This window comes from Neolamprologus brichardi, chromosome 1 (assembly GCF_056152115.1).
Source record: "Neolamprologus brichardi isolate AB-2024 chromosome 1, ASM5615211v1, whole genome shotgun sequence".
In the NCBI taxonomy this organism is placed as follows: domain Eukaryota; kingdom Metazoa; phylum Chordata; class Actinopteri; order Cichliformes; family Cichlidae; genus Neolamprologus; species Neolamprologus brichardi.
The window spans coordinates 39,253,378-39,270,708 of NC_142104.1; the positions used below are offsets into that span (position 1 = coordinate 39,253,378).

The 17,331-nt window shown below is 40.9% G+C and overlaps 1 protein-coding gene across 6 annotated transcripts in view; it reads left to right on the forward strand.

Annotated features, from left to right (window-relative positions):
* Positions 1 to 17,331, forward strand: part of LOC102790254 (C-myc promoter-binding protein-like) — an 85,987-nt gene that overhangs the window by 16,858 nt on the left and 51,798 nt on the right. For all 6 annotated transcript variants that reach the window (XM_087841819.1, XM_087841824.1, XM_087841831.1 and 3 more), the window contains exons 2-4: positions 3,022 to 3,352; positions 8,556 to 8,802; positions 16,809 to 16,878. In XM_087841819.1, the coding sequence (XP_087697945.1) occupies positions 3,042 to 3,352; positions 8,556 to 8,802; positions 16,809 to 16,878 (628 nt within the window). In that variant the 5' untranslated portion in view covers positions 3,022 to 3,041. The remainder of the gene's footprint in view (positions 1 to 3,021; positions 3,353 to 8,555; positions 8,803 to 16,808; positions 16,879 to 17,331) is intronic.

Here is a 17,331-nt window from a genome sequence, read left to right on the forward strand (position 1 = left end):
GGATTCTTACTTTGCATGTTTTTTGCAGTATACCTGCACAAAAACAAAACAAAATAAAGACGGGCATGTCAAGACATGTGAGGTGAATTCACTCATTTGAGTGGCCATTTGACTTCCAGAGTGCACATTTACAATTTGCAGCATACAAAAATGAGAAGAAGATTTACAGTGAACCAAGTTCTGGATCATATTTTTGGTGAAAAGGAAGGAGAGGACACAGAGCAGCATAGCGATTTCTAAGGAGGAAGACAATGTGGACTATCATCCAGAAGACACAGACACATCTGATCAGAGGTGGAGGTCACTGGTGCTGAAGCTACACCTGCTGAAAGATTCAAGTCCAAAAATGGTAAGATCTTTTGGAGCTCAGTACCTCATGATGTACATAGCAGGGCATGTGCTGCAAATGTCATCAAAATCACCCCTGGAATCACAAGGTCTGTTCTGACCAAAGTCAGTGACATCAAAAGATGCTTTGAGCTATTTATGCCATTGTCACTAAAAAGAATCATCATTACTATGACAAACCTTGAAGGAAAAAAAGTCCATGGCGACATGTGGAAAGATATTGATGAGGAATACCTGGATGCTTTCATTGGTGTTCTTCTTCTTGCTGGAGTGTACAGATGCTGCAATGAGGCCACTGATAGTCTATGGGACGCATCGACAGGCAGAAATATTTTCTGGGCAACGATGTCACTTCACACAGTTGATATCATTTTGATTCAAGAGTCCTCAGATTTGACAACAGAGAGACCAGACCGAGGTCTGACAAGCTTGCTCCCATCAGGGATGAATGGGAGAGATGGGTGCAGCTTCTTCCGCTGATGTTCATCCCAGGGCCAGAGGTGACAGTGGATGAACGTCTTGTCCACTTTTTGAGGAAAATGCCCCTTCCGGCAATACATACAGTAAGCCAGGGAAATAAGGCAGAAAAATCTGGGAAGCCTGTGATGCAAAAACCAACTATGCCTGAAATGTACAGATTTTCAAAGTCAAAGCTGCGAGTGGCACCCCTGAGAAGAAACAATGAAAATGTGTGGTCCTCGATATGACCACTGGACTGCAGGGTCACAATATCAGCTGTGGTATTTTATTTTATTTTTTTACCAGATATGACCTCGGACAAGAACCTCACAAAGGAAACTTCACAAAGGTGTAGCTGTATCATTGGGAAGTGATGAAAAGCCCACAATTACCCACGACTATAACCAAAAGAAAGGAGGAGTGGACTTTTTCTTTTTTTCAGCTTATATTAAAGGTCTACTGCTGAAAAAACAAACATTTTTTTGTCTTTTCTTGATGTAAATATATATGGGTCGAAATTGACCCGTAACACCATAGATGTCATTTTAGTTATTAATCTTAAAATGAAAAAATCAATAAAACACATTTATTTCAGAGATGTGTCCTATACCCCTCAGTAATAGTCAGGTAACACAAAAACCTTTTATTTATTAATATGATTCTCTTGAGGTTAATTTTACAATTTTTTTTTAATTGAAATCGAGGGGTATAGTGACAAAAAAAAGACCCAAAGGCCCACACTGAAAGTATTAAAACCAACATTTTCATGGATAAGGAAGCCTAACAAGGTAACCAAGAGATGAGAAACAAATTGGATGATAACTTATTGTTTTCAGTATATTTTATAGCTGATTTAATTCACGGGTCAAAACCGACCCGCTAACACGAGAGATGATAACAGAAAGCTAACACAAGAGGAGGGATAAACAAACAAGAGAGACGGGACTTGCCGTCTCTCTTGCTGAAACGCCGATCAGCTGATCATTGATTCGTTTCATGATTGAAATAGCAACAGGAGAGGGAGGGGAGATAAGAGAGAAGAAGAAACAGCTGTGTAGCGTAAAGACACCGAATAACTCCAGCTTTGTGTCTTTTTTTCATTCTAGCTGAAGTACGGGACAAACTGTTCCTTTTCAGCTCAATACGAAACACCTAATATTTTCACTGAATACGGGACGATTCCGTTTTTTCCCGATTGGCAACTCTAATAACTAACCTCATGAATAAAATAAAGTTCACTATCAGTAACATCATAGCACCCGCCCAGCTGTATAGAAACTCCATCATGCTAGCTAGCACGCAGTACGAGTTATTGTAACTGACTGTAAAAACTCAGCACAACGAAAATAAACTACATCTAAACTTGGTTTATATCTGACCCAGATAGACTGCAGGTCATAACTTCTTACCTGAAGTTCAGTTAACCTCATGACAGCTCATGACAGAGGCAGGTTGAGGTTTGTATGCTGGTAAACATGTGCAACTCTATAATTTGTCAATTGCAGAGGATGTTTTCTTTATCTCTAACAAAAGGCATTTCTTTAGTTTATATAACCATATCATTATCCCTTTGAGACTGTGCTGCTTCAGTAAATGTAGATGATGTTATTGAGTCTGAGCATGCCCTTCTGGGCTAGATTAAGAAAACTACTGTTTGGCTTTTATCACACAGGCTTAATAGGCTCTGTAATATCACAAAGCTTGTAAGCTTAGGTTTATACGTGGGGGCAGTCTTTAATTAAGGTGGAATGTGTGAAGAAACACCTCACTGCTCCCTGTTCAAAATGCACACTCAGGTCTGTGTAGCTAGCCAGAGTTTCACTCTTTAGAATTAGAGTAAGGTTGAAAAACCTCAAGACCAAAAATGTTATGCCCTCATCACATCCACGTGTGTCCTTGAGCTGGGATGCTGAACCTTCCGCTGATTACGTGACCTGGCCAAAGACTGTCACCCAAGACTAACTACCCAAGCTCTAAATGGCTGCTTCATTATATAGCCTCTCTTCCCCACATTTTTGCCCTCTCTTTCCATTTGCCCTTCTACTGGCCTCCCTTTAGAAAGATTTATGGCTGTCAGATTTTTTTTTTTTTCATTTTAAAGCCAGAGCAAGGACACAAGAACCGTCTGTACCTGCAACCACAACGAAAATTAATCTGTCTCTCTCTCTCTCTTTCTCTGTGTCTCTACCCCTCTCTTTCTTTTTCCCTCTGAAGGTAGTTGGTGGGGATGGGAAATGATGGAGGACAAAGGCCCTCGTGTAGCCGACTACTTTGTGGTGGCTGGTCTGACGGACCCGTCCAAGCCGTTGGACCAGGAGATCCACTTTGATGATGTCTGCCACAAGACGGCCAAGCCTAAGGCACCCATCACAGATGTGGCAGTGGTGATCCGCTCAGTGGGGGAGGAGGTGCCGCCAGGGTTCACATGCATAGAAACAACACCGACAGGCCAATCGGCTGATCTTAACAACGGCGCCCTCATGGCGCCGCAGATCTTATTGTGCTACAGGCGAGGTCGTGACAAGCCACCGCTAACCGACTTGGGGTAAGTAACCAAAGAAGGTTGCCTTGTTTGTAATTAAACAAGGCAAAGCACAACATTGTCTTTATTTCCAAAACCTTTTCTGTAGCCAGGCTAACACCACTTTGAGTCTGTATTTGGCTGTTAAAGTGAGCTTGCTAACATTGTCAGGGACTACATTTACATGCTGATGCATAGCAGGTTAAAGCTTGGTGTCCCAAATGTGGATTTTGGCTAGTCCAAGACTAAAGCTTTTCAGTGGAGGTGTTCATTAAAGTATTTCTCTTCTTGTGTAGGCCAAGAATTAACCTGCCTGCAAATGCTTTTGTAAATGCTCAGATGTCAATTTTACTTTGCCATCAAAATACAAAATCAGAAAGGAATTTATCATGATGATGATGATGATAAAGCTAGGGATGGGAGGATCCAGTCTGGAAGCAATTCATATTACCACTGAAGTATGGAAAAGTGTCACCTTGTCAGGAAAACTGGAATAGGCTGCAAAAACCAAGTGGGACAGATTATATAAATGCATGTAAAATAAAGAGGTCCAGTTCATCCTCTGGGAGACATAAATATCTGTACATTAGAGACAAATGGGAAAGTGTTTACACTTCTCTTTTGAAATAACAGCACGTGCTTTGTGAACATTAGAATAAATTTATGAAAATGTAAATTGAGTCACTTTTGCTAGGATTTAGATACTCATTAAATTCACTAGCTTGACAGAATTTTCTAAACACCTCGGATGAATGACTGTAATGATGTGCTGACTCCAAGCCTGCCCAAGACATGCAGTGCTGTTGTTTACATATGCAGTACACAATCTCGTTTATTATTCATCTTACTTGTTGGAACCATTCCAGGAAGCAAATTTAGCTAATTTGATTTCAACTCTGAACTCGAGTTGATTCACTCTTTTATGAGAAACTCTGAGTCTGATCATGACCAGGGATAAGTTGGCTATGTATGTTAACTCTCTGTGTGGAAAAAAGGGGAATTGGCCTACAGTACCGTGGCAATGCATAAATGATGAGCAGAGATGATCCCTGGATTAGATTAAAAAAAAAAAAAGTGATATAAAAGAAACAGTCCATTTTTCATCCATTCCAGTTATGAATGCATGTCAGTGTGAAGCAGTGACATTTGTCTTAAAAATCAGCAGGGAAATATAAAATAAGTTAAAATGATTCTATTTTCTTTGCTCCAATCAATTATCATTTACCCAGTTAGATTTAAAAAAAAGCTGGAATCCTACTACATTTAGTTTTTCACACCCTCTGTTAACTTTTAAATGTCCTTTTGGACTCACAAATCTTGCATGGCAACATTTAATGATTCTATTTATGAGGTGTGTAAATATTTCAGCATTAAATGCTGTTTGAACACATTCGGACTGCCTGCACCCTGAATTCAAAATCTCCCTTTAAACTACATTGTTAGTCCAGTTTAAGAATCTTTAAGTTGTTTCAGCTACACCACAATAATCCTCACCTGGATATATTCATATAGTCACCACCATATGTTGTAATTGATATTGATCTGAGTGCAGAGGAACTGGCTGACAACCTGACAGGTGCCTTATTGTCTTTACAGTCACAGAGCTTTATAAAAAGCAGCTTATAAAACCATTTTTGTCCTTGTTCTTTGAGCACAGATTGATTAATGTTTAACTGGAAGTCATCCTAGGAAAAAACAACAACTTAAAACTGCTAATTGATGTATTGCCATATTTGCTTTGGTATCGACTGAATGAATGATGATATACATTGACGCAGCCAGGCAGGTACTTTAGGCTAAGCATGAGAGGAGTCCTAGTTCAACAACAGAAATTAAAAACCTGCCAGTGTGCAGTTTAGCTTCATGGAGTCTGTTACCCTGGTAACTGGCCCAAAGTTGAAGCTGGCTCTCACTGAAACAAAAACTAATTTTCCCTCATTTCACAGTTAACAAACTTTCTGGAGAAGCCCTATTTAAGATCAGTTGCTGTTATCAGGAAACATTGTGGTTGTTCTTCCTGTGACTGGCAGCTTTCTACCAGCTGTGAAAAGCGGCCCAAAAAGCTGAAGTGCTCTCACGTCAGAAAATGCTCTGCTCTGCCCTGGAATCCTCCTTTGTAGCGGTTTTCCGCAGTAGTTGCTTTCAGCCATTGTGATTTTTACCAACAGAAAAGTGGAAGCAAAGCACCGTTAGAGGTGTCCACTTCAGCAGCATCTTTTCAGCTGTGTGAATTCAATACTGTTTGCTGAGCACTCCCACACTAGCGGTGATGATGCTAAGGAGGCTCTCACTGGCCTCTGACACTACACAGTGCAGTGCTTATCAGGCACTGACAAAGAATGTGCTCAGACAATATCAGCAGCTTTTGTGTGCTGAAAGCCCAAAGGGGCTGCACTTCCCAGACACTGGCAACACTAATGGTTACTGAGGGCTTATGTGGGTGAACAGGTGTAGGCACTATTTGCATGCAGTTTTACTCAAACATTATATTTTTTGCTGGCACTGTCTGCAAATGGAGAAAGTGTTGTGTATGTGTGGCAATTTAAGTTTTTCAACGCACACATTTTGACTCATGACAGCAGAAAAGCCACAGGTAGAACTGTTAACTATTATTCATTAATTATGCAATCTCTCTTCAGTAACCATCACATATAATACCACACCTTGGATCGTTCTCTCCTAAATAACTGTAATTGTTAATATTATTGACTACAATAAACAGTACTTTAAACAGTGCTCAAAATGTGTGCCCTGAAAAAGGTCTATAATGAGGATTAAAAAGGGAACATACGGAGCTTCATCGTTCCATCCATTTTCTTCTGCTTATCCAGGGCTGGGTCATTGGGGCAGTTGCCTAAGCAGAGAAGCCCAGACCTCCCTCTCCCCAACTACCTCCTCCAGCTTGTCCAGGGGAATACCAAAGCACTCCCAGGCCAGCTGAGAGATATAATCTCTCCAGTGTGTCCTGGGTCCTCCTCCCAGTGGGACATGCCCACAACACCTCACCCAGGAGGCATCCTTGTTAGAAGCCTGAATAGCTTCCACTGGCTCCTTTTGACGGGGAGGAGTAGCAGCTGTACTCTGAGCCCCTCTTGGATGGACGTACTCCCCACCCTATGTCTAAGAGAGAGGCCTGCCACCCTTTGGGGAAAGCTCATTTCCACCACTTGTATCTACTCCTTTCGGTCACCACCCAAAGCTTGTGACCGTAGGAGAGGGTAGGGACTTAGATTGACTGGCAAATCGAGAGCTTTGTTTTTATGCTCATTTCTCTCTTCACCATGATGGACCAGTACAGTATCCACTTCACTGCAGCTGCAGTGATCTCCCTATAGTTGGAGCACACCCACCAGTCCCCCTTCTTGAAGATGGGAACCACTGCCCTGGTCTACCAATCCAAAGGTACTGCCCCTGCTCTCCATGAAACATTGTAGAGACGTGTCAACCAAGACAGCCTTACAACATCTACCGTCGCCTGACGGTTTTCCTAGAAGCTCTTCAAGGCAGTCCAAAAGTCTTTTTCCATGGTCTCTCCGAACTCATCCCTCCTTTCTGCTTCAGCCACTGCCTGAGCTGTGTTCCACCTGGCCTGTCGGTATCTATAGGCTGTCTCTGAAGTCCCACATGCTAACCAAGCTCGATAGGACTCCCTCAGTCTGATGGCTCCCTTCACCTGCGGTATCTAGAATCTGGTTTGCGTTTTATCACCACAACAGGCACTGACCACCTTGCGACTGCTGAGGTACTGAACATGGTCCTTTTGGACTCAATGTGCCCAGTCTCCCTTGGAAGGCTGTCAAAGCTCTGCCAGAGGTGGGAGTTGAAGATCTTGTGGACCGGGGCCTCTCTCAGGCGGTCCCAGCGCAGCATCCTAATTATATGTTTTGACATGCAGGTCTGTCTAGCATGCTGCCTCACCACCTGATCCAACTCACCACCTGGTGGCAACTCAGCCTCTCTCTTTACCTCAGTGTCCAGAACACACAGCTGCAGATTTGATGATACAGTTAGAATGTCCCTACACGCCCCTTCTTAAGGCTGCGCCAGACTCTGCCCTATGGCATAAGGTCCGACCATCAAGCGCTCACCCTTGGGCACCCTCCACAGGTCTGGCTCCAGGGCAGGGCCCAGGTAACCCTACCCTGGGAATATTTGTTTTATAAATACATATTTTATTGAGCCATTTTTAAGAGTGTATTACATATATTTGTATTGACTGATGTCAATATACACGTATGAACAGCACAGAAAGACGTGCAGAGCAAAGTCGGTCACTTTGCTACCACAGCAATCCATGCAGGAACCAAAAAGAAAGAAACTATAAAAATCTCTTGGTCGACTACTTTACATTCTCTTCTCTTTCCAGCTTTCAGACAGTGCCACAAAATGCCTGTTGAGTTCACTTGAAACAGTAATGGAGGATAAGTGCATAATGGAAATACCAAGAGGAGTGTTTAAAATTACTGCCACTGTTGCGTATCTCTCAGTACTTGTCCGCTAAGTGGTTTGTACAAGGGTCCTCTTGTGCAGTACAGGCTCAATATATGTGTCAGTATACTGTAAGCTGTGTGTATATACATGTGTGAAGACTATCACAAATCTCAAAGTCAGTCAAAGGCAAATTCAGCTGATAAGTACAAGCGAATAGGAGTTAAAATTCTGCTTAAAAAATAAAATTTTCAATTAAAAGCAGAAAAACCGAATACTGATTTGATATCTTTTCATTACCAAATGTGCATTTAAGTCAAAGTGTTCCAGCTGAAAGCAGAGTTCGCACATTAGAAGGAATCAGTAAATAGACAGGGTTGCATTGGAATAAACACTGGTGCTAAATTTGTGCTGCTTCTAAATACAGTGTCAGGATGTCTGCTCAACAAGACTGTGGCTGGCAAGAATTCCATTATTAAATTGGAGCCAGATAGTGTCCAGACTTTTTCCTCCTTTGCAACATGCGTTATTGTGGCCAAAGTAATGGAGGTGGTTCTGAGCTTGAATTTGCCACTTTGAATGCTTATAAATGTCTATTTGTTTTTCATGAATTCCATCAAATGCTGCTTTGGAGCAGACTAATCAATTTCATTGTGCAAGCCACTGAATTCTGCACTAGCGTAGGACTTGCTCCAGCTGAGTAGCCCAGCAATCAGTTGTGCATGGCAATCACACTAATAACTACACCCCGATGTGGCAGTTTATGTGGTTGACCACATTGCTGTGCTTCCTCCTGTAGTGTGCTGTATGAGTGGAAGGAGCGTCTGAAGCAGGGCTGCCACCTTATCCAAACCACACCTTCTGGTCGCCCAGCCAACATCAGTGGTAATTCCTCCCAACGCATCTACATCACCTACCGCCGGGCTCCCGAGAGCCAGCCGCACGCCGCCTTGGCCGTCACAGACGTCTGCATCATCATCCCGAGCAAAGGGGAGACCCCACCACACACTTTCTGCAAGGTGGAGAAGAATCTCAACAGCAGCATGGTAAGGGAGAAACTGGTGAGGAATAGAGGAATACATCACTCAGGGGTGGGTGATATAAACGATATACGATATAAACGATATAAATTTGGCCAACAATAGAGATTTTGACTATACCGCTCTATTGCGATAGCACATGTTGATGATGTCATCAAGCTGCGTCTGTTTTGGTCGAAAGCATCGCAGTGGCTACAACCATTATCATCTGCAAATTATGCTGGGCGACAGTCATAGCAAAGAGATGAAGCACTTTTGAAATATGGGGAAAGCCAAAAACTGCCCTTCCTCCACTTCTGTAAGACTGATTCATTAATGTTGAATTCTCTCGCAGCTGCTTTATTCCCATGTTGTTGCAGTATATTAATAACTAACCTCGTATTGTGCGTAATAATCTCAGTTGTTCTCCTGACTGAAGTTTGGCCCATGTATAGCATCCTGCTATGCGATTGCATTTGTCCCTGACCACCAGAATCCCTCACGTTAACTTTTATCTAGTGGAAAAAAAGTTGGCGTTCATCCTCCGGCTTCACTGTGCTAATGTTATGCTAACATAGCTGTGTCGCTAGCAATCACGTAGCACAACATTATATACCAGGTAGTCCAACTTCAGTAACCCTACAAACGCCACTGCTGTTTAGTTTTCTGTCTTCATTTATGTTGGAAGTGGTAGCAGAGCTGTACGTTTTAATTAGTTTCAAAAATCTCTCAGTCAGAACATGGTATGAAATGTTTAGGTGGAAACTAGCGAGCTAACTTCCTGTTAAATGTAATAAATTCTGTTTTCATGGATGCATGGATGTAAAACTTAATTGTTACACCCGATAAAGCAGCAACGCTGATGATTTAATTAAAGATGAAATAATTTAGACCGTTTTTAACCCTTAGCCTTTGACTTTGGGACCTGAATGGATGGAGTTTTGGACCCAGATTACTCCGTGAAGCTCCTCACTACAGCAGCCATAATGCTCTGGCAATCCATCAAGCAGTGCGGCTTATCAAAGTTGTACTAAAACATTTTTTAACAGATTTCTGCACGCCAAAATCGGTTCGAGGTCAGTAAGCACAACCAGAATTCATACATAAGGCACACTCTCGTTTTTTGAGAAAATTAAAAGGATTTTAAGTGTGCCATATAGTGTGGAAAATACGTTATACAGAAGAAAAGAATATATCGCGATATATATCGTTACCGCACATGCTTCAAATTATATCGCGATATGAATTTTAGGCCATATCGCCCAGCCCTAACATCACTGATTTCTTTAGTTATTTAGAGTAAAGAAGCCAGTTGGTTAAAGCAACAGGTTTATCCAGCGCACTCATTACAGGCCATTTACAGTGGGGCAAAAAAGTATTTAGTCAGCCACCGATTGTGCAAGTTCCCCCACTTAAAATGATGACAGAGGTCAGTAATTTGCACCAGAGGTACACTTCAACTGTGAGAGACAGAATGTGAAAAAAAAATCCATGAATTCACATGGTAGGATTTGTAAAGAATTTATTCGTAAATCAGGGTGGAAAATAAGTATTTGGTCACCTCAAACAAGGAAAATCCCTGGCTCCCACAGACCTGTAACGTCTTCTGTAAGAAGCTTGTCTGTCCCCCACTCGTTACCTGTATGAATGGCACCTGTTTGACCTCATCATCTGTATAAAAGACACCTGTCCACAGCCTCAACCAGTCAGACTCCAAACTCCGCCATGGCCAAGACCAAAGAGCTTTTGAAGGACACCAGGAAAAGAATTGTAGACCTGCACCAGACTGGGAAGAGTGAATCTACAATAGGCAAGCAGCTTGGTGTGAAAAAATCAACTGTGGGAGCAATCATCAGAAAATGGAAGACATACAAGACCACTGATAATCTCCCTCGATCTGGGGCTCCACGCAAGATCTCATCCCGTGGGGTCAAAATGATCATGAGAACGGTGAGCAAAGATCCCAGAACCACACGGGGGGACCTGGTGAATGACCTGCAGAGAGCTGGGACCAAAGTAACAAAGGTCACCATCAGTAACACACTACAACGGCAGGGAATCAAATCCCGCAGTGCCAGACGTGTTCCGCTGCTGAAGCCTGTGCATGTCCAGGCCCGTCTGAAGTTTGCCAGAGAGCACATGGATGATACAGCAGAGGATTGGGAGAATGTCATGTGGTCAGATGAAACCAAAGTAGAACTTTTTGGTATAAACTCAACTCGTCGTGTTTGGAGGAAGAAGAATACTGAGTTGCATCCCAAGAACACCATACCTACTGTGAAGCATGGGGGTGGAAACATCATGCTATGGGGCTGTTTTTCTGCCAAGGGGACAGGACGACTGATCCGTGTTAAGGACAGAATGAATGGGGCCAAGTATCGTGAGATTTTGAGCCAAAACCTCCTTCCATCAGTGAGAACTTTGAAGATGAAACGAGGCTGGGTCTTCCAACATGACAATGATCCAAAACACACCGCCCGGGCAACAAAGGAGTGGCTCCGTAAGAAGCATTTGAAAGTCCTGGAGTGGCCTAGCAAGTCTCCAGACCTCAACCCCATAGAAAATCTGTGGCGGGAGTTGAAAGTCCGTGTTGCTCGGCGACAGCCCCAAAACATCACTGCTCTTGAGAAGATCTGCGTGGAGGAATGGGCCAAAATACCAGCTACTGTGTGTGCAAACCTGGTAAAGACCTATAGTAAACGTTTGACCTCTGTTATTGCCAACAAAGGTTATGTTACAAAGTATTGAGTTGTATTTTTGTTATTGACCAAATACTTTTTTCCACCCTGATTTACGAATAAATTCTTTACAAATCCTACCATGTGAATTCATGGATTTTTTTTTTCACATTCTGTCTCTCACAGTTGAAGTGTACCTCTGGTGCAAATTACTGACCTCTGTCATCATTTTAAGTGGGGGAACTTGCACAATCGGTGGCTGACTAAATACTTTTTTGCCCCACTGTATTTATATATGAAGGAAATCTTCTTGAGGTGTAGCGTATTTCATTTTTGTGCTAAAGACACAAATACTAAAGTGTAACAAACATTTTGAATTTTATGTACAAGTTGCACACAAATAAAAATAGCAACACACACTCAGAACAACAGACCTCAGCTATTGAGGAGGAAGATTAGTTTTAAAGACCTAACAGAACGAATGACATCAGCATAAAGAGGGTAAGATACAGAAAGTGTAAACTGGAAGCAAACACAAGTTAAAAGTATAAACCAAATATTTGAATGGGAATGAGCCATTTTAGTTTAAATATGCCAATGCAAATGTTGATGGTATTGTTGGATTTTTAAAAACAGGAAAATTAGATGATAGGTGCAGGTCGAGAGCAACTGGGTGAACCCAATAATGTCACATTCTTCAAAACAGAATAACTTGTAATAAAAAAAAAAAAAAACAGTTCTTAACAACTGAATGTGGATTTTTTTCCCTTTCTGAAGGTACTCTATGACATTTTGAATTCAGCAGATGGTTGCTCGTGCTGTCAGGCCGTGACCTGAAATGCTAAGACATTTAGTCATAAGTCTTGAATCCTCAATTTCACTCTGCTGTCTCATTTTAAGTCTCTTAAAGCTTTGGTGTGAAACTTGTCAGCAATACAAGATGGTTCTGAGCTTTTTTTTCTCATACTGTCATGTGATAAAAAAATTTAAGTCATTCTGTTCAAGTCAAACTTCTGTGTTTTTTCTTTTTATTGTGCTGACACATGTTGTGGAGTGAAAGCCATCTCATCTGTTTATTGTTTTTTTTCTAGTTAAATGTGTATTTCAGTATTTTGAAGAGAATTCTCTGCCTTCATGTAAGGTGCTCCAATTGGCTAGTACATCTAATTATGGAGAACCATCATAAAATGCCTCATGAAGGTTTTTTCAATGCTGTGTGTGCGTGTGTTTTCTTAATATAGTTTATTTTTTTTCATATAGTGAAGCCCCTTGAGCTAGATGTTGTCTGCTTCTGCATTTCAGTTTCTCCACACCCAGTATTTGTGCTCTGTTCACTTTCCTGTCATATTCTTTTTATGTTGTTCTGCTTCTCTCTCTCACCCACCAATGCAACCACACACACACACACACACACACACACACACACACACACACACACACACACACACACACACACACACACACACACACACACACACACACACACACACACACACAAACAAACAGACTGTAAAACTTATTGCAGTGTCAGCGAGATCTACATTTGGCATTTCTTAGAATAGGCAGTCCCCTTCAAGGTGCTGTATGTGGCTGCATGTGTCCTGAAATTTCCTAGTTCATTAATCTATAGACTTTTAGTGCCTGAAGCAGAATGTGATGTTCTGTTAAATATTTTTATTAAACTTTGGAAGCATCCTTAGTTTTAGTTGTCAGAAGCAGAGGTAGGAAGTAATAAAGTACAAAAAGTTTGGTGCTGTACCTTAATAAGTGTAAAATACACTTCACACACACACAGATCGGTATAGCGAGATGTCACGTTTATTTATGGGTTTGGTTATTGTGACAGTTCACAGTCTGGTCCGCTCAGGCCTCAGCTGTTCCAAAGCTCCCCTCCGCTCCTCTCCCGTCTCACTAAAAAGGGGAAGAAACTGTCATCAGACCAAACGCCACCAGCTGTGTTCTCACCTGCCTCCCCAGCACCGCCCCGTTGAGCTCACTGCACCACTCCTCCCCTGCAGCCGAGCCAGGGACCACACCTCCACCACAATAAGATTCTTACATAGAATTTTTAGGTATCTGTATCTACTTGAGCGTTTGGTTTTTTTTGACAGTGTTTGTACTTATACTCCCTCACTTTTAAACACAAATATCTCTTCTTTCTACTCCTTAGTTTTCAAAAAGCCTTCCTACCTTAGGTTCAAGACATTTTGTGTGTGTGGGTATTATTTCCCATCACTAATCACCAAACCAATTTTTGCCTAAACGGAGGGAATAAAAACCTTAGAAGACAATCCTATTGGTGTATTATGGTGCTTGTCACACAGGTAGAGATGAACCAATTTATGCATCATTTGTTGTACTATACTATATGTTACTATTATATGTAACATTTGTTGAAGGGAAAAATCTGGAAACATACTTTTGGTGCAGATGTCCGCAAGTCATAGTCACTGTACTTTACCATCCAGCTAATGCTACAGGAGTGAGCACAAAAGAAGTAACATTTTTTTGCGTGGCAGATACTTTCAAATGCATTTTAACTAAAAGCTCAACAAGTATTAGCAGGTATCCATGTAGGGTGGGTGACATGAACTCATGTAACATCTGCTTATATTTTGTTGAACTCAGTTGGATAAATCCACAAAGACTAGCAGCATAGTGCAGCTGATCACAACCTGGACATAAAATCTGCTTGTGCTCAAATTATTGTGAGTTACTTCTAAGTGATTCTTTTCCACACACTCCACCACTAAGGGTTAAGGGTTCCCCCACCTGCTTCCCTCATCCCTCACTGTACACCTTATTCTGTTTAGATCTGGAGGCAAAGTCACCCAGAGCTTTTTTTAAATTCCAATTTTCTCTGCTTTTGTACTGCATAAAAGATGTTAAAGCTAAGCACATTCATTAGAATTAGAATTTAAGTGGAAATACAGTTTGCATTCACATTTACCAATATTTTTTTAAATATTATTATTTTAATATGACATGAAGTTCAGTCCATTTTACATAAAAATCGTTGGCAGAAATGTCGTTCAAAGAGCTACTTTTTACTCTTATACTTTGAGTACTAGAGCTGTACTTTCATTACATTATTTACTAGAATTTCAAATCAGTACTCTTTTACCATAGTATTTTAACACAAGTGTTTATACTTCTACTTAAGTTATGTGTCTACTATGTGTCAGAATCCAGCTTTTTCTCACAGGGACAAATTTTCATGTTTGTGTATATGATGCATCATTGCCTCTCTTCACATGCTAATGGTTTCACAAGAGTCTGGCTTGACTTATATATTCACATTTATTTATTTTATATTTATATTTATTTAAAAAGTATAGAAATGTAATATATTTGATCTTTTAAATGAATTGGAGTATAACTGATACAAAATGCCCAAAAGTACAAAAAAATTTGCATTGCACTTTATTTATTTAATTCCTTTAGGATTTACCCAAGAATGACCTTAGTTAAAGAAAAACAATGAATGATGATATTCTTTACTTATGGTACGTAGTACGTAGAGCATGACGGATTTATCGGCAGGCAGATGTTATCAGCTGCTATTAAATGGTAAATGGACTGGTTCTTATATAGCGCTTTTCTACTCTTCTGAGCACTCAAAGCGCTTTACACAACTTGTGCATTCACCCATTCACACCAGCAAATTTTTGTAGGTGTTTTCTAACTAACATTCACACACACTCATACTCCGATGGATGCATTGGAGAGCAATTTGGGGTTAGTATATTGCCCAAGGATATTTGACATGCAGACTAGGGGAAGCCAGGAATCGAACCACCAACCTTCCAATCAGTAGATGACCTGCTCTACCACTTATTTTACACACAGTTCTACATTGTTCCAAATGACACTTGTCTGGGAAACCGAGTCAGAGTGAGATATTACTGTCTTTGGTGTTCTCATGATGGTGATGGAGCACAATATCTAACACAGTGACACACAAGTGGAAAATCTCCCGTAAGTGTTGTGATAAAGACCAGTGATGTGATCACTCAGAACTAATTTCCAAACCTCTAAGGCAGAGGTGTGAAATACCCAGCCTGCTGGACAGAACTAGCCCCTGGATGGTTTTGGAGAGTCTGAATATTGCACAGAATGAGGGCCTAATGGATTTTCTTTTAGCTTTATTTTTGCACCAGGAAGTATTGTGTTGCAAGCCATTAGTGTCCTACTAAGCTGTTAATGTAATCAAAGCCAGAGATGTGTCCATTGTGGACTCTATTGATTCAGAGACATTAACCATGTCCTACCATACCACACTGAAGTTAGATTTTTAACTATCTAACTTTGTAGACTGCGTGGAAGTGGAAGAACATAGATGTGCTGAAATTGCACTTAGTTCTTTCGAGGCATAGCAACTTATCTTATATAGGTCATTATAGGTGCAGTGGTTTTATTGGTGTGCCCCCCTGGAGTTCAGATAGCACTGTTTATAGCCCATAAATTAAAGGCACACAAATTAACTAGACCATACAAACGAAATGACCCCCACAGAGTAACAGAACACCCAGATCTCCTAAATGTAAGGGTCAACAGTTTATGATGTTCTTTATTCAGATTTTGCTTCGGCTTTATCTTCCCCACCTCTAATCTGGACAAAAGCTGTTGCAAGCAAAAGTCGTTTTGAAGGTTTCAGGAAAGTAAGACCATTCGTTTTAGGAAATAAATAGAAATCTATGCAAATAAATCTAAAGATTTCTTTAGTTATTACATGTGACTTAATATATGGAGATCTATGACTATGATTTTTTGCATGTGTAGATTAAATGGGTCGTTACCAACATCTGGTGAGAAATTCATGTCAGTAGCACCTTTAGAAATATATTTACTTTGAATATTGGTGTCATATTCAATACTTAGTGTATCTGCTCTATCTTCTCCTGACTAAAGCAGTAACTCTCTAAACGTAAAGAGTCTAAAGGGTCAAAACATTGCTGGTGGAGACAATACAGTATGTCTCCTCTGAAAATGTTTAGTATTATCAGTGCACTATTCACAACAGGGTCCTCCCTCAGGAATGCTGCAGCCACGGTTGGCTGCCACTTCTGCCGTTTAGGTCCATTATTTAATCTTGTTTACATTTAATAAACATGATGGGAGTAAGTTTGACTTTATGGCTATCCACGTACGGAGAACAGATCCTAGGCTGATACTGCGCTGCACAATAAAAACACTTAAATAGGGCTTGTTGTTAGTTAGTTGAAAGAATTGCAGTTCTGAAAAGTATTAAGTGGAATGAGGGCCCAGATGAGATTTTGATGCGTTTTGATCCTGATTGGGCCTAAGATGACCCAGAGGATAACAGTATGACCTGTTTTCTGCTCTTGTTTTCAGTGGGGATCCTCAGTCTACCTGTGTTACAAGAAGTCTGTGGCCAAAACCAACACAATAGCGTACAAAGCAGGTAAGCCTTTTTAATCTGATAACTGTCAGTGCACACAGATCCAAATACTGATGTGAACCTCTAAGAAATCAAATGGTATGTTGTCTGTAGGTAACTTTCTCTTCTGCCAAATTATTTGCATTGTGGGTGAAAAAAATTTGACTAGTCAGAGTGGATTTTGCAATGCATTTAGAAAGTTACCCACTCTTTTATGAATAACAAATTGTCGATGTCCTAACTGTTTATTGCATATCGGTTGTTTCTATATTTGCTGTAACTGTGTGTTGTTGTAGTGATGTCGAGACAAGCGTATTCTGCAGAGTGCACTGGCTGCAGGAGGGCACTCTGCTACAGTAATGCTTGCAATTCGGCTTGTTTAAACATGTTGATGCCTCAGAATTGAAGTGAAGTGATAAGCCTCTGCATGCCAACATTATTCCCTGCTAGGGAGTTAATGGTTAGCATATATTTACA